Source organism: Microcaecilia unicolor, chromosome 4 (assembly GCF_901765095.1).
Source record: "Microcaecilia unicolor chromosome 4, aMicUni1.1, whole genome shotgun sequence".
Lineage (NCBI taxonomy): Eukaryota > Metazoa > Chordata > Amphibia > Gymnophiona > Siphonopidae > Microcaecilia > Microcaecilia unicolor.
This window is the reverse complement of record NC_044034.1, coordinates 168053685-168077714: the sequence shown is the minus strand read 5'-3', so window position 1 is coordinate 168077714 and position 24030 is coordinate 168053685. Positions and strand designations below refer to the sequence as shown.

The window sequence follows — 24030 nt, the reverse complement described above, 5'->3', positions numbered from 1 at the left end:
AGGTGTAACTTGAGGCTGGTGGGAATACCGGAGAGTATCCCAGAACAATCCTTGGGCGCGCGATTAGAACAATGGTTGAACAAAGAATTGGCCCTGTCTGACAGTTACGGAACATTGTGCATAGAGCGAGCCCACAGGCTAGGCAGACGGCAGCAAAACCAGTCGCGGCCGAGGATTGTTATCATTAAGGTTCTTAATTACCTCCATAAAGAGGAGATTCTGCGGGGATTCCGAGTGAAATGAGATTCCCTGGTGTCAGGTTCTCAGGTTCAGAGCCCGCAGGGCCGGGCTCTGGAGCAAACGTGAGCCCTTGGGCTGCTGCTGAGGAGCAACAGCAGCAGGCAAAACCCACCAACCAACACTGGGCAAGCACACCGGCAGGGACTGCAGGCACTGCCCAGCGAACCGGAACACATGGACTGGAATCCCCCGGACTGGAGGACACAGGACTGGAGCACACTGGACTGGTCCGTACAGCTTCACCTGCGCTTGGCCACTACCCCCCCAAGGGTTGAGCCCTTGGGTTCGAGTGGCCGGCAGGACTTACTGGATGACACAGGGACCAGGACTGGAAACAGAAGTATTCCTAAACCTAAACTAGCAGGAGTGTTCCTAACAGAAACTGACAAAAGGACTTCCTAAGCCCTTTACTAAACAGAGCAGGGAACTAAACACAAAGCTAACACAGGTGCTACTAAGCACCAAGCTACAAGCAGAGCTCTACACTAACAAGCTAAACACAAAACTAACAAGCTACCTAAGCACTGCTCTAGCAAGCTAGATACAAAACTAACAAGGAGTTTCCTAAGCCCTACCCTAGCAAGCGAGACACAAAACTAACAAGGTGCTTCCTAAGCACTAATCTGGCAAGCTACACACCAAACTAACAAGGTGCTTCCTACAGCACCAAAACCCAAACAGCAAAGACTGCAATGCTCCCAATAGCACAAACAAACCCCAGGAGTACTTCTAACAGCAAAATCTGTAGTGTTCCTAACAACACCAAACCCTGAAGTACTTCTAACAGTAACAGAGCTTCCAAAGCCCTACACACAGCAATGCTACCAAAACCAAGAGGGAAAAGCAGGGGAACCACAAGGGAAAAGCAGGAAAGCTAAACACACAAACACCAGTGCACACTGCACTAACACGAACCTGGACCTTAGCAAAAGCAAGCAGGGAAACTAGACACAAAGTCAGAAGTGCACACTGCACCACCCTACCTAAAGCAAACACCACCTTTGCGAAGGCTCTGAAGGATAGCACACCACTTCCTTATCAAGGCCCTCCCTGATGATGTCACACTCCCCAGACCTAGGCATACAGCACACTGACCCAGAGAGCACACTGAAACCCATAGAGGCCCAACCCACACCAATGCAACACCGTGAAGCACTTGAAGCCAGTACACCCAAAGAGAGTTAGAGCTAACTCCGTCCACACACACAGCTGTAGTAGAGTGAAACAATTAGCCCCATGCTGCTGGAAGCTGCCAGCACAGAGAGAGAGAGCCAGCTGCTCAGAAAGGACAGACAAAAGAAACAGAAGCCAGCAAAGAAGCTGACCCCCAGGAAAAAGGTAAGTTTGAGAGAGGTTATGACCACGATCATAACACCTGGCCTATGATGGTTCCCCAGTAAAAACTTTTCAAAATTACTCAGCAGGAGTCCAGGAGCAGCGGCGCAGATTCCATCCCCTATGTGCATCATTGGTCCAGAAGAAAACACGATTTATGTTGCTCTATCCCGCGGTCTTGAAGATTCAGCAAGGGCATCAGTGGCGATCCTTCAATTCAGCACAGGAGGCCCAGCGGTTCGTGGATATTGAGCTGAAGGCCCCTGAGGGCTGAGACACAGATGCTGAGACAACTCGATAGACAATGCAAAGGAACCCAGTGGCAGTTGTCTGTCGCTTCACCAATGTGTGAGGCGACGGGTAAGAATGCAATGGGACAAAGATGAAGTTGAAATGCTAAGGATTGAGAGTTAATTCGATGTTACTACTGTGTTATAAATTGTTGAACGGGGTGGGTTGAAGGGGTGATTAATAGCTCGGACATACGGGTCACATCGACGAGGGGGGAGAAGTTTATATACCACACTTTAAAAATGCAGGTTTAAGGTAGCCAGGGACTTTAGGCTGGTGATAGCAGTTGAAACATGACAGTAAGGGGAGAGGTAGGTTGGGGTGGGAGGGGAGGGAAGGGGGAAGGGCGGAGGAGGGGTTGGGGAATTTGGAATATTAGTGTAACAAAGAGTAAAGAACAGGAGGAGTCATCTCATTTGCAGACTAAGGAGGACAGGGGAGATATATCACAGTCTCGTAGAGCCGACCAAAAGATAAATATAGCATCACAAGCGGTCCTTATCGAGATCAATAGGGGGGACCTGGGAAAGGGCTGGGACCCAGGGCCTCCACCACAAAAAAGGTATTTGAGCAGTAGTGATAACTCACTCAGTCACACACTGTAGAGTAACTACATGGAATGTGGGAGGTATAACTACTCCTATTAAGAGGAAAAAGATCCTGATCCATTTAAAGCGCATGCACGTAGATATTGCATGCTTACAAGAAACCAGGTTGACAGATCAGGAACATGAGAAACTCAGTAGGGGATGGGTGGGACAGGTGCTATATGCCTCTTCTGAAGGCCGTAAGGGAGGAGTGGCGATTTGCTTTCACAAAAATTTAGCTTGTTCTGCTGAAAAGGTCCTACAAGACCCTCAGGGACGTTATTTATTGGTCAAGTTGTGGTTACAAGGCAGAGAAATGTATCTATTGAATATTTATGCCCCCACTCCACCAGAACATACCTTTTTTCCTGGTTTGGTGAAGCGTATGCTCCCATACCGGGATAAATCATTGATTGTTGAGGGAGATATGAAAAGTTTGTTAGACCCTACGATAGATTATACCAGGGCCAGAGGTGAGAAAGTGGGAGGTCGCAAGGAATGTAAATTGTTGAAAGAATTTCAGAATTCCTTTTCAATGGTGGATGTCTGGAGGGTCCTGCACCCCGAAGCACGTGACTATATGCATAGGTCCAGGGCACATGGCTCATGGAGTAGGTTAGATTATGTCTTTATGACAACTGACCTTTTTCCTCATGTAAGAAAGACACAAATAGCAGAGATAACAATATCTGACCATGGCCCGGTATGGGCAGACTTAGGGGCCACCGGAGACTACCAACGGGGTAGAAGATGGAGATTCCCTAATCACCTGGTTAAAGACAAATCCTTCCAAAAGTTTCTAACCGCAAAATGGGAAGATTTTGTGTCAAATAATAAAGAACACGTATCTAACCAGTTATTCTGGTGTGCGGGAAAGGTAGTATTAAGGGGTGAGTTGATAGCCTATGTGTCAGCTAGGCGAAAAAGACACGCTCAGAGCCTTGTAGTATTAGAAAGACAGATGCGAAAGGCTAAACGCCGGTATGTGGTCACAAGCCACAGAAGTCAATAGAGATGCCTACCTATCGGTTCAAGCAGCAATTAACTCGCTCCTGCATGAGCAAATGCAGAGAAACCAGATTTATCAAAAATACCAGTTTTATAGATTTGGGAATAGAGTAGGGGGATTGCTATCAAGATTAGTACAGAGGAAGGGGGGAAATATGACAATTCCGGCCTTAAAGGATAAACAGGGTCTAATCACAAACGCTCCAGATAAGATATTGTTGCTATTACAAGAACATTTCGAGGACCTGTATACTCCAGATACACCCAGAGATAGGGCAGAGATTAGAGCGTTCCTCCAACGGGCAGACATGCTGCGAATGGGAGCGGCGAACATATCCCTTCTAGAGGCCCCCATACAGCCTAGAGAGCTACAGGAGGCGATTAAAAGTCTAAAGTCATTCTCGGCACCGGGAATAGATGGATACACCGGGGAATTTTATAAACTCATGCAGGCAACCTTGATAGGTCCATTATTTGCTTACCATCAAGCCATTATCCAGGAAGGGCAAGTCCCACAATATGAAAATACAGCTAATATCTCACTATTATTGAAACCCGGGAAGCAACAGAAGAGCCTGAGTCGTATAGACCCATATCCCTTATCAATATTGATATTAAATTACTAGCAAAAATATTGTCCAGACGATTGGCGAAGTGTCTGCCATGTATTATAGACCCAGCGCAGGTGGGCTTTATTCCAGGGAGGCACTCAGTACTACATGTGCGGAAGGCTTTGTTGGCAATGGCTCATTGCCGTTATCGGGATGGTGGTAAGCTTGGATGCCGCTAAGGCTTTTGTCAAAGTAAGCTGGGACTTCCTTTTTGAAACCATAGATTGGGTGGGATTCCCTGGCAAGATACAACGGGCCATCAAAGCCTTATATACAAATATGTTCGCCCAAGTCACGATCAATGGCGGAATAACACAGAGATTTCAAGTTAGGCGAGGAACAAGACAGGGCTGCCCCCCCTCTCCCTTATTGTTTGATTTGGCATTAGAGCCTCTATTAAGATTATTGAATTCAACAACAGAGATCCATGGGGTGACAAGGTAAAATTATGTATCATACCTGATAATTTTCTTTCCATTAATCATAGCTGATCAATCCATAGACTGGTGGGTTGTGTCCATCTACCAGCAGGTGGAGATAGAGAGCAAACTTTTGCCTCCCTATATGTGGTCATGTGCTGCCGGAAATTCCTCAGTATGTCGATATCAAAGCTCCATCCGCAGGACTCAGCACTTAGAGAATTACACCCACAAAGGGACACTCTGCCCAGCTCACCACCGCCGAAATGGGGGAGGGGAAGTAACCCAGCTCATCCCCACACAAGTGGGGGAGGGGAATCCGTCCAGCTCATCCCCGCGGAGCGGGGGAGGGACACCACCCCGCCGATGCAGGGGGATCTGGCTTATCCTGCAACCGCAACCGCGGGAGGAGCTGACTGACCCTAACACCGCCGAAGCGGGAGGGGTACAAAGCTGCCCTACAGCCGCACGAAGCGGGAGGGAGTGCCGGCAGAATTTAAGTCTCAATCCAGCCCCGTAAAACGGAGGGGAGAGGAATGCAGCAGCTCACTGTAACACAAACTCGTCTCAACTCTTGAAGAATCCAAGTGAAAAAACTTGAACACGAAGTCCTCCTGAAGTAACTGAAGACTAAACTTGAACCTAAAATTCAACCAGAATATAAACAGTACAGATATCTGGGAGGGGCTATGGATTGATCAGCTATGATTAATGGAAAGAAAATTATCAGGTATGATACATAATTTTACCTTCCATATCATCATGCTGATCAATCTATAGACTGGTGGGATGTACCGAAGCAGTACTCACCCAGGGCGGGACATTGAAATCCCTGACCTCAACACTGAAGCTCCAAACCGGGCCTCCGCCCGTGCCGCCACAGTCAAGCGGTAATGCTTGGAGAATGTATGGGCCGATGCCCAAGTTGCCGCCTTGCATATCTCTTCCAAGGAGACGGACCCGGCCTCTGCCATCGAGGCCGCCTGAGCTCTAGTGGAGTGAGCCTTCAGCTGGATAGCGGCACCTTCCCTGCGGCCACATAAGCCGCTGCAATGGCTTCCTTGACCCATCTTGCCACTGTAGGCTTAGCAGCCTGCAGACCCTTACGAGGACCTGCAAACAGGACAAACAGATGATCCGATTTCCGGAAATCATTGGTCACTTCCAAGTATCTGATGATGACTCGTCTCACATCCAGATATTTAAGAGCAGAGTATTCCTCTGGGTAGTCCTCCCTACGAAAGGAAGGGAGACAGAGCTGCTGATTCACATGGAAGCGAGAAACAATCTTGGGCAGGAAGGAAGGCACTGTGCGAATAGTCACTCCTGCCTCAGTGAACTGCAGAAAAGGCTCTCGACATGAGAGTGCCTGGAGCTCGGAAACTCTTCTGGCTGAAGTGATAGCCACCAAAAAGACTGCTTTCAACGTCAGGTCTTTCAGAGATGCCCTCGACAAGGGTTCAAAAGGCGGCTTCTGTAATGCTCTTAGCACCAGATTGAGATTCCACGCAGGCACCACCGAGTGCAGAGGAGGGCGCAGGTGATTAACTCCCTTGAGAAAACGCACCGCATCTGGCTGCGAAGCCAGGGAAGCACCCTTCAGGCGGCCCCTGAAGCAAGCCAGGGCCGCTACCTGGACTTTAAGGGAACTGAGCGACAGGCCTTTCTCCAGACCTTCTTGCAGGAATGCCAACACTGAAGAAATTGGAGCAGTGAATGGAGAAAATGAGCCTGCTTCACACCACGCTGCAAAGGTACGCCAAACCCTGGCGTAAGCAGTAGAAGTTGAGCGCTTCCTCGCTCTCAGCATAGTGGCGATGACCTTGTCTGAGAAGCCCTTCTTCCTCAGACGCTGCCGCTCAATAGCCAGGCCGTAAGACCAAAGGGGGAGGGATCCTCCATCACCACGGGACCCTGATGCAACAGGCCCTGCTCCACTGGCAGCCGCAGAGGATCGTCGACTGAGAGCCTGATCAAGTCCGCATACCAGGGACGTCTGGGCCAATCCGGACCCACCAGGATTATCCGGCCTGGATGCTTTGCCACCCGGTCTAGCACCCTGCCCAGCATGGGCCAGGGCGGGAACACATAGAGAAGCTCTTGTGTCGGCCACTGTTGGAGAAGAGCATCTACTCCCAGGGATCGAGGGTCCCGTCCTCTGCTGAAAAAGCGCGGCACTTGGCAATTGGCCGATGACGCCATCAGATCTAGGCTCGGCTGGCCCCAGCGCTTCATGATGTCCAAGAACGCCTGAGCAGATAGCTGCCACTCTCCGGGCTCCAAGGTATGGCGACTGAGAAAGTCCGCCTTGACATTCATGACTCCGGCAATGTGGGCCGCTGACAGCTGTTCCAGGTTTGCTTCCGCCCACTGGCATAGACTCACAGCCTCCTTGGCTAGAGGGGCGCTCTTGGTACCTCCCTGGCGGTTGACATAGGCCACAGCCGTGGCATTGTCCGACAGGACCCGTACTGGCTTCAACGCCAGTACCGGGATGAACTCCAAAAGCGCCAACCGAATGGCTCTGAGTTCCAGGAGGTTGATAGACCACTTTGCCTCTGCAGGAGACCAGAGCCCCTGCGCTGTCCTTCCCAAGCAGTGGGCTCCCCAGCCCGACAAAGAGGCGTCCGTCGTGACAACAATCCACTCCGGGGTCACCAGAGGCATTCCCGCAGACAACTTGTCTGTCTGCATCCACCAGCTCAGCGCCTTGCGCACTGCTGGGTCCAAGGGAAGGCGCACAGCATAATCCTCCGACATCGGAGTCCAGCGCTGCAGCAGAGAGTGTTGTAGTGGTCTCATATGAGCCCTGGCCCAGGGCACTACTTCCATCGTGGCCGTCATAGAGCCCAACAGCTGCACATAGTCCCAAGCCCGAAGAGGAGAGGCTACTAGGAACTGGTCCACCTGAGCCTGAAGTTTGACAATCTGATTGTCTGGCAGGAACACTCTGCCCACTTGGGTGTCGAATCGAACTCCAAGATACTCCAGGGACTGAGTCGGGCGCAGCTGGCATTTCTCCCAGTTGATGATCCACCCCAGGGAGCTCAAAAGAGCAACCACCCGGTTCACAGCTTTGCCGCACTCTGCATAAGAGGGGGCTCGGATCAACCAGTCGTCCAGATAAGGATGGACTTGGACTCCTTCCTTCCTCAGGAAGGCCGCGATGACCACCATTACTTTGGAGAAGGTCCGCGGAGCAGTAGCCAACCCGAACGGGAGGGCTCTGAACTGGAAGTGTCGGCCCAGGACTGCAAAACGCAGAAAGCGTTGATGGGGAGGCCAGATGGGAATATGCAAGTACGCTTCCTTGATGTCCAAGGATGCCAGGTACTCCCCTGCCTTCACTGCCGCTATAACAGAGCGGAGAGTCTCCATGCGAAAGTGCCGAACTTTCAAGGCCCGATTGACCCCTTTGAGGTCGAGGATAGGCCGTACAGAACCTCCTTTCTTTGGTACCACAAAGTAAATGGAGTAACGTCCCTTGCCAAGCTGATTTTCTGGCACCGGAACGACCGCACCCAGGCGGATCAGATTGTCCAAGGTCTGCTGCACTGCCACAGCTTTGACCGGAGACTTGCAGGGAGAGAGTACAAACCCGTCTCTTAAGGGTCGGCAGAACTCTAGCTTGTAGCCGTCTCTGATGACTTCCAGCACCCAAGCGTCTGAAGTTATTGTGGTCCACTCGCCCAGAAACGAGGACAGCCGTCCTCCAATCTGCACTGGGGTGTGGACCAAGGCCCCGTCATTGGGTACGAGACCCTGGGGGAGGACCGGAGGGAGCACCTCCGGGACGGCGGTCTCTGCGAAAGGAATGCTGCTTGGGGGAGAAGTTCCTCTTGAAGGAAGAGGAGGCAGAAGAGCCCGACCTGCCCGGGCGGTACCGACGGGCTTCCTGAAACCGTCCTCTGGAGGTACCGGGACGAGTACTAGCCCGAGCCCTGACCTCTGGTAACTTCTTGCCCTTAGACGTGCCGAGATCGGTCACGATTTTGTCCAGCTCGACCCCAAAGAGCAGCTTGCCTTTAAAAGGCAATTTCGCTAGGCGGGATTTAGAGGCGTGGTCAGCAGACCAATGCTTCAGCCAAAGCCACCGCCGCGCAGAGATTGTCTGAGCCATGCCTTTAGCTGAGGCCCTCAAGACATCATACAGCAAGTCTGCCAAATATGCCAAGCCTGATTCCAGGGCCGGCCAATCAGCCCTCAAGGAATGATCCGAGGGGGAAGCCCGCTGCACCAAAGTCAGGCACGCCCTGGCCACATAGGAGCCGCAAACTGAGGCCTGCAAACTTAAAGCAGCCGCCTCAAAGGACGACCTTAAGGCCGCCTCCAATCTTCTGTCTTGGGCGTCCTTTAGGGCCGTGCCACCTTCCACCGGCAACGCCGTTTTCTTAGTCACCGCAGTGATTAAAGAATCCACAGTAGGCCACAGATAGGCCTCACGTTCACTTTCAGGCAAAGGATAGAGGCGGGACATAGCCCTAGCCACTTTAAGGCTCGCTTCCGGGACATCCCATTGAGCCGAAATTAAGGTGTGCATGGCATCATGCACGTGGAAGGTTCTAGGCGGGCGCTTCGTCCCCAGCATAATGGCAGAGCCAACAGGGGCTGAGGGAGAGACGTCCTCCGGAGAGGAAATCTTCAAAATGCCCATGGCCTGCACTAACAGGTTGGGCAAATCCTCTGAGCTAAAGAGCCGCGCTGCAGAGGGGTCATCCGCTCCATCCGAGCGGGGATCCGTCTCCTCCAAGGAATCCGCAAAGGACCGTTGGGAGAACTCAGATACGCTGCCCTCATCTACATCGGAGGAGACAAAGTCCTCCAAGGCCTGGGAATCAACCCGAGGGCGTTTACCTCCGGGGGCCTCAACCTCTTTACCAGACGAGGGAGCAGGGGCAGCGTTTTGCATAAGGAAGGCCTGATGCAGCAGCAAAACAAACTCGGGAGAGAAACCCCCCAGACTGTGCACTTCCGCAGCCTGGGCTACAGCCCTAGACGCACCCTCGACCGGCGCTCGCAAGAGCGGGGGAGAGACATGCTGCGCATCCAAGATGGCGTCCGGCGCGACACTCCGCGAAGGAGCCGCGCGGGAAGAACGGCGCTTAACTTTAGCCGCTTCTGTGCCGTCGCCCAAATTAAGGGCGTTCATGGCATCAATGTCTCCCACCTCAAGGGCGGCCCAAGAAGAAGCCATCCGAGCCGCGTGGCCGACCAATATGGCGGAGGCGAGCCGCGGGGGATGGGCGTTTATGGCGGGAAAAACCGCCACACCGGAGGAAGGACCGGGACACTCATCGGTCACGAAACTGTCACCCAACAAGGGCGAATCAGACTTTAAGACCCCCGCATCCCCTCTGGAAGCGCACACGCGATCCGGGGAGCGACTCTTTGCGCCCTCGCCCTCCGACGCCATGGGCCACGTGGAGACCAATCGGGGAACCCCCTGTCCGCTATAAAAGGTAAAAATTACCTGCTGTCCGCTCCGAGCTGTAACGACCTGGTGTCCCAGTGAGTAGCTGCAATAAACGTTTAAATAAACGTCGAAATAAACGCCTTTAAGGACGTTCAAAAAATTTTTTTTTTTTTAAACGGAGCCAGCGGGAGGGGGGAGAAAAGGAGGGACCTGGCGCCACCAGGTTTGCACTTGCTCAAGAAGAGCCCTCAACCCCAGGCACTCAACAAAACCTAAAAATTAGGCTTGGAGGCCTAGCCAGAGCTGCTGCTGTGTGTGACCACCACCTGCTGAGATAGAGAACATACTGAGGAGTTTCCGGCAGCACATGACCACATATAGGGAGGCAAAAGTTTGCTCTCTATCTCCACCTGCTGGTAGATGGACACAACCCACCAGTCTATGGATTGATCAGCATGATGATATGGAATGGAGGATCGTGAGATACGAGCGTTAGCCTATGCTGATGACATTCTCTTGATCCTTACAGAGCCACACAGATCCCTTCCGGTGGCGCTGGGACTCATTCAGGAGTTCGTCCGGTTATCAGGATTCACCCTTAATTACGACAAATCAGGGGCGCTGCCAATAGATGAAGTTACTCGCAGGGGTTGGCCAGGGAACTTCCCCATTAAGTGGATGGATTCCAAAATGAAGTATTTGGGGGTATATCTCTCTGGGGTAGGTGCAGGCTTATACCGAGATAATATCGATCCACTCTTAGATGTGACCAGAAGTAAATTGATCATATGGAGGGAATTTCCCCTCACAGTGTGGGGCAAAATAGCATTATTCAATATGGTGATTGCACCAAGATGGCTTTGTGTGTTTCAACAATTACCCTTATTTCTGAAACGTAAGGATGAAGGGAAGTTACGGCGGATGATACAGGAATATTTATGGCAGGGGGGGAGGCCTAGGATCCCATATCAACTGATTGCGTCCCCTCGGGAGGGAGGAGGAATGGGTTTGTTAAATATTAAGTATTTGGCGGTCGCCTGTTCTATGAGGCATATTAATGACTGGTATAGGGGGTCCTCGGAATTCTCTTTGACAGAGTTAGAGACTTCCAGATTTCCAGGGATACATTTTAGCCATTTATTACACACTGGAGGAACCCTGCCTAAAGATGCCTTAAACGACACCCAGTGCTGCAGGCTCTAAGGGAAACTTGGCACTGGCTATGTAGGCGACACTTCTTCTCTGCCAGAGTGACCCCATGGATGTCCATCTGTGATAACCCGGCTTTTCCGCCGGGGAAGGGGAGGAGTGTTTTTACCAGATGGGCAGAAAAGGGAATAGTATATTTAGCTCATGTAGTGAATGAGGAAGGCAGGATGTACTAGTACCCAGAACTGCAATTGAAATATCAGATTCCATCGAATCAATTTTTTGCATACTACCAATTAAAACATTATATAGGTTCCTTGGACTGGTCTGATTTGACGGAAGATGTAGTGGAAGTAATTTCTGAGGATTATACATTGGGGGCTCAACTACAGGTGCCATTGAGATTTCACCATCAGCAGTTAAAAGATATGATTGTGGAACTTGATGTGGTTAAATTGGCTTCCGAATGGGCCAGGGATTTGGGAAATGGAGTCTCTGTGGACACCTGTGAAACGTTTCTAAAGTCATTATATAAATGGAGGCTTTCCATACCGCAGAGAGAAAGACTATACAGGTGGATCCTGCGGACGCACATATCCCCATACAGAGCATATCGTGCAGGGTTTGCAGATAGTGGTGATTGCCCAAAAAGCCAAGATGCTTCAGCTACTTTGGGACACATGTTTTGGCACTGCAAATATATGAAGCGCTTTTGGCGCAGGATGTTAGAGGGGATAGAGGGAATGTGGAGTTGCACTGTAGTTTGTGATCCTCTAATGTTGTTTAATGTATTTAAGTATTCGCGGGATCCCCTGGAAGGCTTCCAAGCCTTTATTAGGCTAGCAATTTATTTTGGAATCACAACAATTTTACAATATTGGAGAAAGAGTGAAGAACCGCCTTAGCAGGTATGGAGATCTCAGATGATAAAGCAAATGCGAGTGGACAGGTGTGGGATTCATGATCTTGATAGTTTGCCGGGCAGGAAGTTTCAGGCCCAATGGGAACCTTTATGGGATAACTTGACCCCCAGAGGGAGAAGTCTCCTGTTGAATTTCTAAAAAAAAAAAATGTAGAGATTGGGCACTGTTGCTTCTATAGGACACAGGCTGCAGGGGGGGGAAGCAGATTGAGAAGTGACCAGCTTATGACACAGTATTAGGGTCTACAGGACGCATAGATAAATTTCATTGCTGTAGCATAAAACTAAATGAGAAGAGGCTCTTGACTCTGGGAATCATAGGGAATAAATTAAGGGAGGGGGGAGGGAGAGGAGAGAAGGGGATGGGATGGGGGGTAGGTTTGGGTCTATTAAGAGAACACATATATGTCATGGAGATGCGATGTTGGAATGCACATTGACTGAGGGAGTGGCTCACCCTGGGTTGGGGGGTCACTCGATTAAGCTATAATGTATCTTCATTTTGTTGATTAGAGTATAGAGTTCTGATTCTTTAATGATGTAAAATATGTATATGCTCGGTAAACTGGTCTCTCTAGCTATCTGTATAGATAGTTTACTATTCATAGTGACAAGACAGTGAATCACTAACATCTGTTGAAGTTGAGGGATGGGGGGGGGGGGGGGAGAAAATATAAATTTTGGTGATACAGTAGAAGAGATTTACTGAAGTATATAAAGTGAAAGATGAGGAAATGGATGTATCAATGATGTTAGTTTTGTTTACTCTGCTGTTCATCAATAAAATTATTGAACCATAATGCCTTTGTATCGCTCCATGGTGCGACCGCACCTCGAATATTGTGTTCAATTCTGGTTGCCACATCTCAAAAAAGATATAGTGGAATTAGAAAAGGTGCAGAGAAGGGCGACGAAAATGATAAAGGGGATGGGACGACTTCCCTATGAGGAAAGGCTAAAGCGGCTAGGGCTCTTCAGCTTGGAGAAAAAGCGGCTGAGGGGAGATATGATAGAGGTCTATAAAATAATGAGTGGAGTTGAACGGGTAGATGTGAAGCGTCTGTTTACGCTTTCCAAAAATACTAGGACTAGGGGGGGCATGCGATGAAGCTACAATATAGTAAATTTAAAACTAATCAGAGAAAATATTTCTTCACTCAACGTGTAATTAAACTCTGGAATTCGTTGCCAGAGAATGTGGTAAAGGCGGGTAGCTTAGCGGAGTTTTAAAAAGGTTTGGACGGCTTCCTAAAGGAAAAGTCCATAGACCGTTATTAAATGGATTTGGGGAAAATCCACTATTTTTGGGATAAGCAGTATAAAATGTTTTGTACTTTTTTGGGAACTTGCCAGGTATTTGTGACCTGGATTGGCCACTGTTGGAAACAGGATGCTGGGCTTGATGGAACTTTGGTCTTTCCCTGTATGACAATACTTATGAACCCTACCACAGCCCCAAGGGCCAATTCTGGTCCACAGACCACAATTTAGCCACCTCCATTCTTGAGCCTGTTTTGCCACTCAAATAACAGTACTTCCTTTTTCTAACTGCTGTAAAATTGTTAAACTTAAATCTTTCACTCCAAATTTATTTTTTAGCTACTCATTTTTATAGTATATTACTAGAAAAACAATACTAAATTAAATATGGAGTGAAGGAGTAGCCTAGTGGTTAGAGTAATGGTCGTGATATCCAGAGGTGGCTGGTTCAAATCCCACTGCTGCTCCTTGTGATCTGGGCAAGTTACTTAACCCTCCATTGCCTCAGGTACAAACTTAGATTGTGAGCCCTCCAGGGACAAGGAAATAACAGTGTACCTGAATGTAACTCGCCTTGAGCTACCACTGAAAAGGTGTGAGCTAAAGCCAAATAAATAAATATGCAGGAATGGTGGAGTTATCTTTGTTTAATTAGGAAACATGAAGAAGCAGTAGCCTTAAAGCAGTCTAACGTCTTTCATGTACTAAAAAACTGGGCACCACTTGATGGTTTTCGTAAAAAATAATTGATACTCCTTTTCAATCACTTATGTCTTTCTTTAGTCACAGCGACAATCATCATTATCATTATAATCATATACTTCTGTATTATTTGTTCTTATTGTTCTGTTTATAGTTGTTCAACAATCAATAAAATGTTTTGGGGAAAAAAAAGCAACAACAGTAATTTCACCATCCCTTCTCCCCTGCCCCTTACCTGCAGAAAAGATATTAATGGCAATTAATAAAGCAAATTCTGCATCATCCAGCTTTAAGTCAGTCATTCCCTTGGAGAACTCAAAGATCGGGTTAATGAACTCGAACTGAAGACCTGAAACACCAGGAAAAGAAATGCACAGGTGGGGACATACATGCAGGTGTATGGAGCAAACAGAGACACACGCAGACACAAAGAGATACAGAAAAAGAGAGAAATAGTAATAGCAAGGTGAATGGAGACCAAGAGAGGAAGAGAAAAATGGGAAGAGGAGAAAAATAAGAGATGGAATATTAAAACAACAGGATATGAAATGCCATGATAGATGCTAATGATAGATATCATCCTACTGACACTATTAAGAGTTACAAATACCTTTTACTAAAATATCAGCTGGTCCATTAGAATTCCAATGATTGGTACAAAACTACTATAACCTTTGTGTCAATATGCAAACATTATTAGTGATTTAATGAGTGAAATACTGAGGCTATATCTCACCGGCTTTAGCAAAGTCTTCGCGACTATAGCTCAGATCTTTCAGGAAAGTGACACATTCAATCTCTGGGTTGTACCGTCGGGATGTTTCTAATAACATAACCTGAAAACAAACCCACAAGACAGGAGACTGAGGTCACATCCTGAGCTCTGTCACTCAGCAGGACATTAGGAAACTGCATGAATCAGACTTGGGCTGAGGATTTGAGAATACTCCTATTCTACTACCTAGCGTTCCCCTGCAGTCAGCACTTCCATTCTAACACACAGCCAGTGCACCTCATTATTTCCTGTATTTCCTCCTCAGGATGCATTTTACACCAGTCTCTACAGCCACTCCCCACAGTTGATTCTCCTATACTATTCACTTAAGTTCCCTTTGCACATGCACTTCTGTGGTAGATATTGAACCCTTCCTCCTCCCAAAACCGTTTACCTCGATAGTGGAGGTTTTCAGCAATGCAATCTGATCTTCCCTGGTCAGGTCAAGGAATCCTGGAAGCTGCTTTGCAAACTCAACAATTTCTTGCACAGATATGATGGTCAGCTCTGTAAAATGTGCAAAGCGTTGCTGCCGTGCTTCCCTATTCTGAGGTTCAGAAATCTGTGGCCATGGCTGGAACGAGGAAGCGAGAGTTACATCTCTGTGTCTGCTAACACCAGACTCCTTAACTCTATAAGACAATACATGCTGTCTCACCACATTCTTCCCATCTGCACACAGGATATAAAGTGGAAAGATGGAAGAACTGTGCACATATGTAATTATTGTTCTCTTTTTGATTTTTTTGGTTCTCACTGATCCTTCTTTTTTTTTTTTTTTTTAAGTATTTTTAATTAAAATGAAAGGTACACATCATTCCAGCACAACATATAACTGTCCAGCAACACAGCAAATCGGAGCACAAGCTTGCATCTTCGAACACTGGGTTTATAACATATCTTACAGCACAGATTCAACTCCTAGCTGCATACAAGCTGGCAACAAGTATAGGCTCTGGAACTTCACTTACAAGACCACTCAACTGTAGCCACCAGTATGCGCTCTAGCATTTCCAGCACCGCCCTCCAAAATTTATCTAACTTCATGCACTACAGGAAGGTATGAACTAGTGCGCCTACTCTATGTTTACATCATCCCATAATACCATTTGCTTACCCTACTCCCGTGTTATAAAAGCACCATGTAGCAATCTAAACTGCATCTCTTCCAAATTCGTACTGGGTGTTGCTTTGAATGCCCACGTAAAATAATTGGAAAGAAGAAAACAAATGCAAAAGGGGATGGATGTATGACAGACCGACCAAGACCAGTTTTCAAAGGACAATGTTCATGAGAAGCTAGCTAAACTAAAAGTAGACAAAGTGATGGCGCCTGATGGGATACATCTGAGGGTGCTCAAAGAAATTCTGGCGGCTCCACTGATTGACCTCTTCAATGCTTCCTTAGAGTCTGGTGTGGTCCCAGAGGACTGGAGAAAGGCAGATGTGGTCCCTTTGCACAAGAGTGGAAGTAAGGAGGTTGGGCAGATGTGATCCCTTTGCACAAGAGTGGAAGTAAGGAGGAGGTTGGGAATTATAGACCTATCAGTCCGACCTTGGTGGCATGTAAACTAATGGAAACTCTTTTAAAGCAGAGAATTGTGAGGTTTCTCAAACTGAATGGAATGCAGGACCCAAGGCAGCATGGCTACACTAGAGGCAGGTTGTCTCAGACGAATCCGATTAATTTTTTCGACTGGGTGACCAAACAGTTGGATGTGGGAGGGGATCTGGATGCAGTGTATTTGGATTTCAGCAAGGCCTTTGATACGGTTCCGCACAGGCAACATAAATAAACTGAGTTCCCTCGGTATGGGACCTAGAGTAACTGACTGTTTTAAAAATTGGTTGAACAGAAGGAGACAGAGGGTAGTGGTAAATGGATCTTGCTCTGAAGAAAAGGATATTATCAGTGGAGTACCGCAGGGATCAGTCCTAGGGCAAGCTCTTTTTAACATCTTTGTGAGTGATATTGTGGAAGGGCTGTCTGGTAAGGGTTGTCTCTTTGCAGATGATACCAAACTCTGCAACAGGGTGGACACCCTGGAGGGTGTGGATGACATGAGGAAGGACATAGCGATGCTTGAGGAATGGTTCGACATTTGGAAACTAAGATTTAATGCTAAAAAATGCAGGGTCATGCACTTGGGTCACAAGAATCCAAGGGAACGGTACAATATAGGGGGTGAAGTGCTTCTGTGTAGAAAGGAAGAAAGGGACTTGGGGGTGATTGTGTCTGATAACCTTAAAGTGGCCAAACAGGTAGAAAAAGCGACTGTCAAAGCCAGAAGGATGCTTGGGTGCATAAGAAGAGGAATGACAGCAGGAACAAAGATGTGATGGTGCCCTTGTATAAGTCTCTGGTGAGGGCTCAGTTAGAGTACTGTATGCAATCCTAAAGACTGCACCTACAGAAAGATATAAATAGGATGGAGTTGGTCCAGAGGGCGGCTACAAAATTAGTAAGCGGTCTTGGACATAAAACATAAGGACAGGCTTATGGACCTCAACATGTATACGATGGAAGAGAGGAGGGAAAGAGGAGATATGAAAGAAACATTTAAATATCTCAGGGGCATTCATGTACAGGAAGAGAGACTTTTTCAAATGAAGGAAAATTCTGGAATGAGGAGATATACAATGAAGTTAAGAGGAAATAGGCTTAGCAATCTAATTAATTTATGGAAAGGGTGGTGGAAGCGTGGAATGGCCTCCCGGTGGAGGTTGTGGAAACGAGAACTGTCAGAGTTTAAGACAGCATGAGACAAGCATGTGGGATCCCTTAGGAAAAGGAGGAGTTAAGGGTTACGGAGAATGGGCAGACTGGATGGTCCATTTGGCCTTTATCTGCCGTAATATTTCTGTTTCTAATAAGCAGGATTTTATGACATTTTGTTATTGGTTTTGTTTATCAATGGTTCTCTCATTAGTGTTTATGTTCATTGTACATATTAATACTTCTTGGGAATTCACTGCATATTTTATTATTATTAGACTACATATTTTAATCTTTTGTCATTAGTCATTTATGTTTTTACTACCACCTTAATATATGTTTTTACATGTAAATTTTATTGTACTGTACTATATATGTAATTATGATTTTTGTATCTTACTAGACCCCTGACACAGGCGCTTGGTCACCAAAACAAAGACCAAGTCGAGTCTTTACAATAAAGAGTCTCACTTTCTCCTGTTCCTGGAGGTCCTTTGTGCTTTTTGGCTTGTTTTCGTGCCTTGATCGCAGCCAGCCCTGACATCCGGGAAGTGCTTAGACTTTTGTGGTCCTCTTCCTTGTTGCATTTCTGGACTTTCTTGGGCCTCTTCTGTACCATCGGTGGTATCCAGTCCAGCTCGCCTGCTGTTGGCCTCCATTACAGTACTTCCAGTCTACCCTACCAGTGATTCTATATACTTGGCCAGCCTTAATCTTGCTTGGGTGTGACTTGCCTGCCACCAGTTGGGGCCTACCCAGTCTTCAGGTTAGTTAGGCAGCGTAAACTTGGCTGTGGCCCAATGACTCACCTTCCCCATACAGTGACACACATGTTACAGGGGAAATTTTCCCCCCATTAAACTTTTTAGCGGAAAATTTATGTGCTTTAGAAGAGTTAGTGTGCTTTTTGTTCTTTACCTCCTCATATCAGCATCACTAGGCTTGTTAGTATGAATAACAAGACAAACAATTGTAAGGGGTCCAATATATTTTTTTTATTTTATATAAAATAAAAGGAGCCACTTACCCAGGGCTTCTGCAGGGTCCTGGGTTGACAGGAGCCGGCATGGGGGCGGAATTGCGGGTACCCGTGAACCGGAAGTGCTCCCATGCCGGTAAAAGGAGGCACTCCGGTCTTGCGAGATCCGGGCTCCATCAATGGGAGGCTGGATGCTGATGGCCAGAGGCAGGGGGAGCCCAGGAAAGGCTGCATTTTGGTGCCACAGCGATCACGGATGCCTCGGGCCAGCTGGGTGTGCGTTCACACATGTGCAATCAGCTCTCATGCACGAAGGTGGAGAACAGAGGTCCACATGAGGGGAGGGAGTGAGGAGCAGGCTCAAAAGCCTGGATGTAAATGGCATGAAGAGCGCTGGAGGACCGCCGTTCTGATTGGCCAGAGCGCCTAGTAACAAGGTGGGGGGCCCAGGAAAAGCCCAGATGTTAAATGCTGCAAAGGGTGCCAGAGAATAGCTCCGATTGGCTAGATGCATCCAGTAACAAGGGGGGGGGGGGGGGCTAGAGAGCCTGGAGAATGTGCACAGGAGAATACCCGAGTAGGAGAGTGCAGGCTACTTTACAGTTGCGTTTGCCTGCAGCTGAATTTTTAGGTCCCCATAGCTTTACTATGGTTCTGGGGCATAGTAAAAGGTGCAAGCTGGATCTAAAGAGAGGCTGGCCATAGAAGCTGTTGGCTAGCTGCCTGCAGAGTATGCTGGCTAGACTGGCTGGTGTGAGGTTGCTTGAGGTGAGTGCTGTGTATTTATGAATGTTGGGATGAATGGCAGAGCTCTGCATGTGTGTGTTTGTGTGTGTGCTAATAAGACTGTGTAGAGAAAGTTTTTATTTGAATTCTGAAGAAATGCATGGAAATGGAATTTTGTGCTGGTAAAATCTGGATCTGGAATGGTGTGAGGTCACAAGCTGATGAAAAAAACGTTTTGGCAGTTAGAAAAAAGCTAAGGTAAAGGCTAGATGTAGGTAAGATGTGTTCCTGATTTTGAGATAATGTAATGGGAAATAGTGTAAAAGTATATTTATTTGAGGATGTTTTAATGTTTAAGTGGCTGGGATAAGCTAGCTGGTGATTTAGAGGCAGAAAGCTTTTAAAATCTTTCTGATAAACAAATTTGGTTGGCTCATGAAGCTCAGATTGATAAGGGAGCTTATTAATTGACAAAATTAGCCAGGATACCTCAGGAAAATCTGAGTCTGGTGGGTTTCTATAAGAATCTGTGGAATGTTAATTTATTTTTTTATTATTAATTTTTACATTTACATTTCAAACAGAAATGCATAGGCAATATCTGTAAATTCAAACAAGAAAAATAATCAAATACAAACAAGGAAATCATTCCCCATTAATTTTGTCCACAATACAATTGAATACAGATACTAGGCAAAAAGAGGGAGAAAAAAAAAAGAGCATTTGGGAGCAAAACAATACTCGCAGCCGATTAAACAGCATTTTAACTAATGGGTATAACCAAGGGAACCCTAATTCTTCAGATTTAATAAATTCTAACAGTTTTTTTGGGTCAAAGAAAACGTAATTGATAGAATCAACAGACACAAGACATCTACAAGGAAAGTTTAACTCAAACAATGCACCTAAGTTGAGAACTCTTGATTTATATGTCAATAATTCTCTCCTTTTTTGTGCGTCTCTGGCCAAATCTGGAGAAACCTGGATTTTAAACCCCCAAAAAAGAGCATTGATATGGCGAAAGTAAGTACGAATCTGTGGAATGTAATTATAAATGACTAAAGTGGTTTTAGGAAAATAATAAATTCTCTTAAGCTGAGCTTGGGACAAGTAACTGAGTAAAGGTGTGAAAAGGAAATGTTTGTGATAAAATATATATTATTTTATAGATTTGAGAAGCTTTTAGCTGAATTTTAGTAATTAGAATTTTGGTATAGAGATTGCTGTTTTTAAAAGTAGAGCTGCTTTAGAACTTTGAGGAGCTGTTTCAGAACTCTGAAAAGCAGTGCTGTAGTGTGCTCCGAGATCAGAGTATTCTAATTAAAGAGACAGAGTCCTATTTATCCAGTACTGCCTGAAAAGGGACACTGAAAAGAAACTATATTTTTGGAAGTTTGTAGGAGCAAAGCAGTGTAAAGTGCAACCTATTTATTGAGACTGAATTGAGGTGCTGCACTGGAGGTTCAAGTGCAATGCCAGACTGTGTATAATGAGCCTGGTGACCTAGAGGTGGAATGGAATACTACATTGGAACTTGAGCGATGCTGAAAGCGAAAGTGAGCCTTAACAATATAATTGTGGGAGGTTCAGAACAGGGTTTCCTGAATTATCTTTATTTTAAAAAATAGCTAGAATACATGGCCTGCCCTGCCCAAGAAGACACTGACAAAAGCAAGCATACATCAGGGAGCATAAGGTTTGGTTTATTGATTTTATTAAAGTGAAGTTAGTAGGTATTCCCGAGTTCCTGTCCTGTTACCTGGTTCCTGGCTGAAGAACACCTGCTGAATGGTACCCAACGCAAGAAAGCAGCAGAGCCGGTGAAGAGGTTTGTGTGTTCTTTTAGGGTGTGCACTCTGGTTTATTTTTGAATTTTATTAATGTTTATGTATTTCTTTAAAGTTAACACAGACACTGGAAATACCTGGGTTGGAGTGATACTCACCTGTAATTTATTTATTTATTGCACTTGTAGCCCACATTTTCCCACCTATTTGCAGGCTCTATGTGGCTTATAAAGACCATTCCAGGGTAAAAGATACAATTGGTGTTACAAAGAGATCAAGGATGACAAAGAAGAACTAAGCAAATAAGGGTAGAGTGGTGAAGTGTTATAATTAAGCTATGGATTCTTGCAGTAGGCCTTGTTGAAGAGATAGGTTTTCAGAGATTTGCGAAAGTTAGTTAAGGGAATATCACCTGTAAAGGGGAGTAGAATTGAGAGTTTAGGTTAAGAATACTGGGGAGATAGCAACATAAAGAAAGTTTTGGGGGGATCTGAACCCGACTTCCTTTCGATCAGCCGGAAGCGACGGAGGCTATCACCCGTCCTTTCCAAACAGTACTCTCCTATCTGTTACAACAGACTGATCCATGTTCAACTGCTGTTCATGTGGAATCTTGTCCTTGGGAAGGAAGTAGTTTTAATTGAAGTTGAACTATAGTAACTTGGCTAAGTTTGTTTAGCTGTGTTTTAAGAATGGTTTTTTAGCTATTTAAGAAAAATGCTTTTAACTTTAGAAGCACTTTATTCATGCAACTGTTGCATGAATAAAGTGCTTCTAAAGTTAAAAGCATTTTTAACTGTTCTGAGAAGCTCTAAGATTATCTTTTTAGAATCAATTGTGCAATAAAATCAAATATTGTTAACATTACAGGTGGTGACTCATTGTTTGGTCTTGTAGGGTGATATAACTAATTCTGACAACACTGGTTGATATTTTTAGCGGCAGTAGTGACAAGGGTGGAATTGTGCTTTGTTTCAAGGGAAACATCTTACTTCTGGTGCTGTAACCAATAGCAAATTTTGTTATTGTAGTGAAACGAAGCAGTGCTGAAACCTAGGGGGCGCTACACAATGCCTCTCACACCAGGAAACAAAGATACTGAGATCACTGGTAGTAACTACTATCTGTTTCTTTGCTCTCTTACCGTCACTTTCAGTCTGTCAGCATATGCCCTCTGGTTGCACTGGTGCTGTGCAGCCACAAGTTTTTCTATCATCAGGACCTGATCCGGAGTCAGTGATGGGATTTCTGGCAAAGTGAGCGAGGGGCTGTGCTGTACCAGGACACCACGAGTCTGCTCCTCCTCCTGCTTTTTCATCTTTTTAAGCCGAATCTGCTCCTCGGATAATACACCTGGAGACAGACAAGAGCACACATGATGGGAAATGTCATATACTGCCTTGGGCTACAAATTGGAAAGGCAGTCTAGAAATACGATACAGTTTTGTTAAATATTTTTTAAAAAGGTAAAGATGGAGATAGGAAGTTAAGTAGCATCATGCTTCTACTGCAGAAAACCAAAATTCTTATGGAACAGAGCCTCTAATTCAGGGGTTCTCAACCCAGTCCTCGAGACATATTTGCATACAATCGAGGTAGTGCATGCGTATTTATCTCATATATATTTATTGTGGGTATCCTGAAAACCTGACTGGCTAGGTGTGTCCTAAGGACTGGGTTGAGAACCCCTGCTCCAATTCCCCATCAGTTATTTCCCACTCCCCTAGATCTCACTTTGGGATTAAACAGAATGGAAGCCCAGGATTCTCTCAGTACGACTCTTCTCTCGGGACTGTCTCCACTAATAATGAACATTAATTATTCACAGAGCGCTGGCATATAATATGGATATAGGGAGACTAATTTTACAACAGGCCGGCCTAGCTTATACAGCATGAATTTTAAAACTGCCATACAAAAGTGCAATGTGAGGGGTATGAAAGCAATATGTGGTATACAAGTGAGAACAGAGATGGGTGGGGAAGAAGGTAAAATGCAGGACCATGTGTGGGGGTAAGGGAGGAAGCAGGTAATAATATGAAGGGTAGAGTAGTGTTGTGTGTGTGTGTGCGCAGGTGTGTACCCAGTGCTCAGGAGACACCCAACTGGTCAGGTTTTCAGGATATCCACAATGAATAACCATGAGAGAGATTTGCATACCAAGAAGGCAGTGTAGGCAAATCTCTGTCATGGTTATTCATTGTGGATACCCTGAAAACCTGACCATCTGGGTGTCTCCCGAGGACTGGGTTGAGAAGTACTGCCTTTCACTACCCTTCACACTATTCTCATACACAGTCTCCATCATGTCTTACACATTGGTCCCAAACTCACACTGTTCCTGCATGCCTGCCTCATGACACTTTCGCAGTCGGCACTGCTGGCACTTCCTTCGCATGTACATGTCCATCTCACACTTGCCGCCATTTTTGCAGACATACTGCGCATTCTTGATGACACTGCGCCGAAAGAAGCCCTTGCAACCCTCGCAGCTCAGCACATTGTAGTGAAAGCCAGAAGCCTTGTCGCCACACACACTGCAAACCTCATTCCCCAGCATCTTCGGGGCTGGCCCCTTCTTCCTCTTCATGGGAAAAATCTCTAAGGCAACAGGATAACAAAAAAAAAATCCCCAAAAAGAACAATAAGTTTATATTTAGGGATCATCAGAAAAGAGCAAGTCTGGGAGAAAACCAGAAGAATACATTCAACCATCATTTCAGCAGCCTCAGTTCTATCATTTAAATTAAATTTGGCTTTTCTAAACTTTCTAGGACAGGCAGTATCTTGTCTGTTAGAAGACCATTCAATTTGCTCTCATCTTGGAGCAACACCCTCAATTTAGGGAATCGTCCTCTTCCCTAGACCTCCGTAGACTTCAATATGATCACCTTCATTCATATCAAAGATTATTCCAACATGCTGACATATTTTTCCCCTCCAAAAATAATGCACTCATTGTCAAGTGGACATTTTTTTTAGGGTGAAGGCCCTGGCCAGAAGGTGATGAGGAACCAAGGAGGGGTAAAGACATACTCAGCAGGTAGAAGGGACAGGAAGGAGTCCCGGCCTGCGAGGCAACAAGAACATGTAAACTCCCTCATTGGAAG

At 46.3% G+C, this 24030-nt stretch overlaps 1 protein-coding gene across 5 annotated transcripts in view; it reads right to left on the bottom strand.

Annotated features, from left to right (window-relative positions):
* The window catches only part of NR1H3 (nuclear receptor subfamily 1 group H member 3), a 116299-nt gene that overhangs the window by 18649 nt on the left and 73620 nt on the right, over positions 1 to 24030 (bottom strand). For 3 of the 5 annotated variants that reach the window (XM_030200903.1, XM_030200902.1, XM_030200901.1), the window contains exons 4-8: positions 23255 to 23521; positions 22065 to 22273; positions 15107 to 15286; positions 14674 to 14773; positions 14173 to 14286 (exon numbers count right to left, since the gene is read on the bottom strand). In XM_030200903.1, coding sequence (XP_030056763.1) covers positions 14173 to 14286; positions 14674 to 14773; positions 15107 to 15286; positions 22065 to 22273; positions 23255 to 23521 — 870 coding nt within the window. The remainder of the gene's footprint in view (positions 1 to 14172; positions 14287 to 14673; positions 14774 to 15106; positions 15287 to 22064; positions 22274 to 23254; positions 23522 to 24030) is intronic. The other 2 variants (XM_030200904.1, XM_030200905.1) reach the window with 2 other exon arrangements.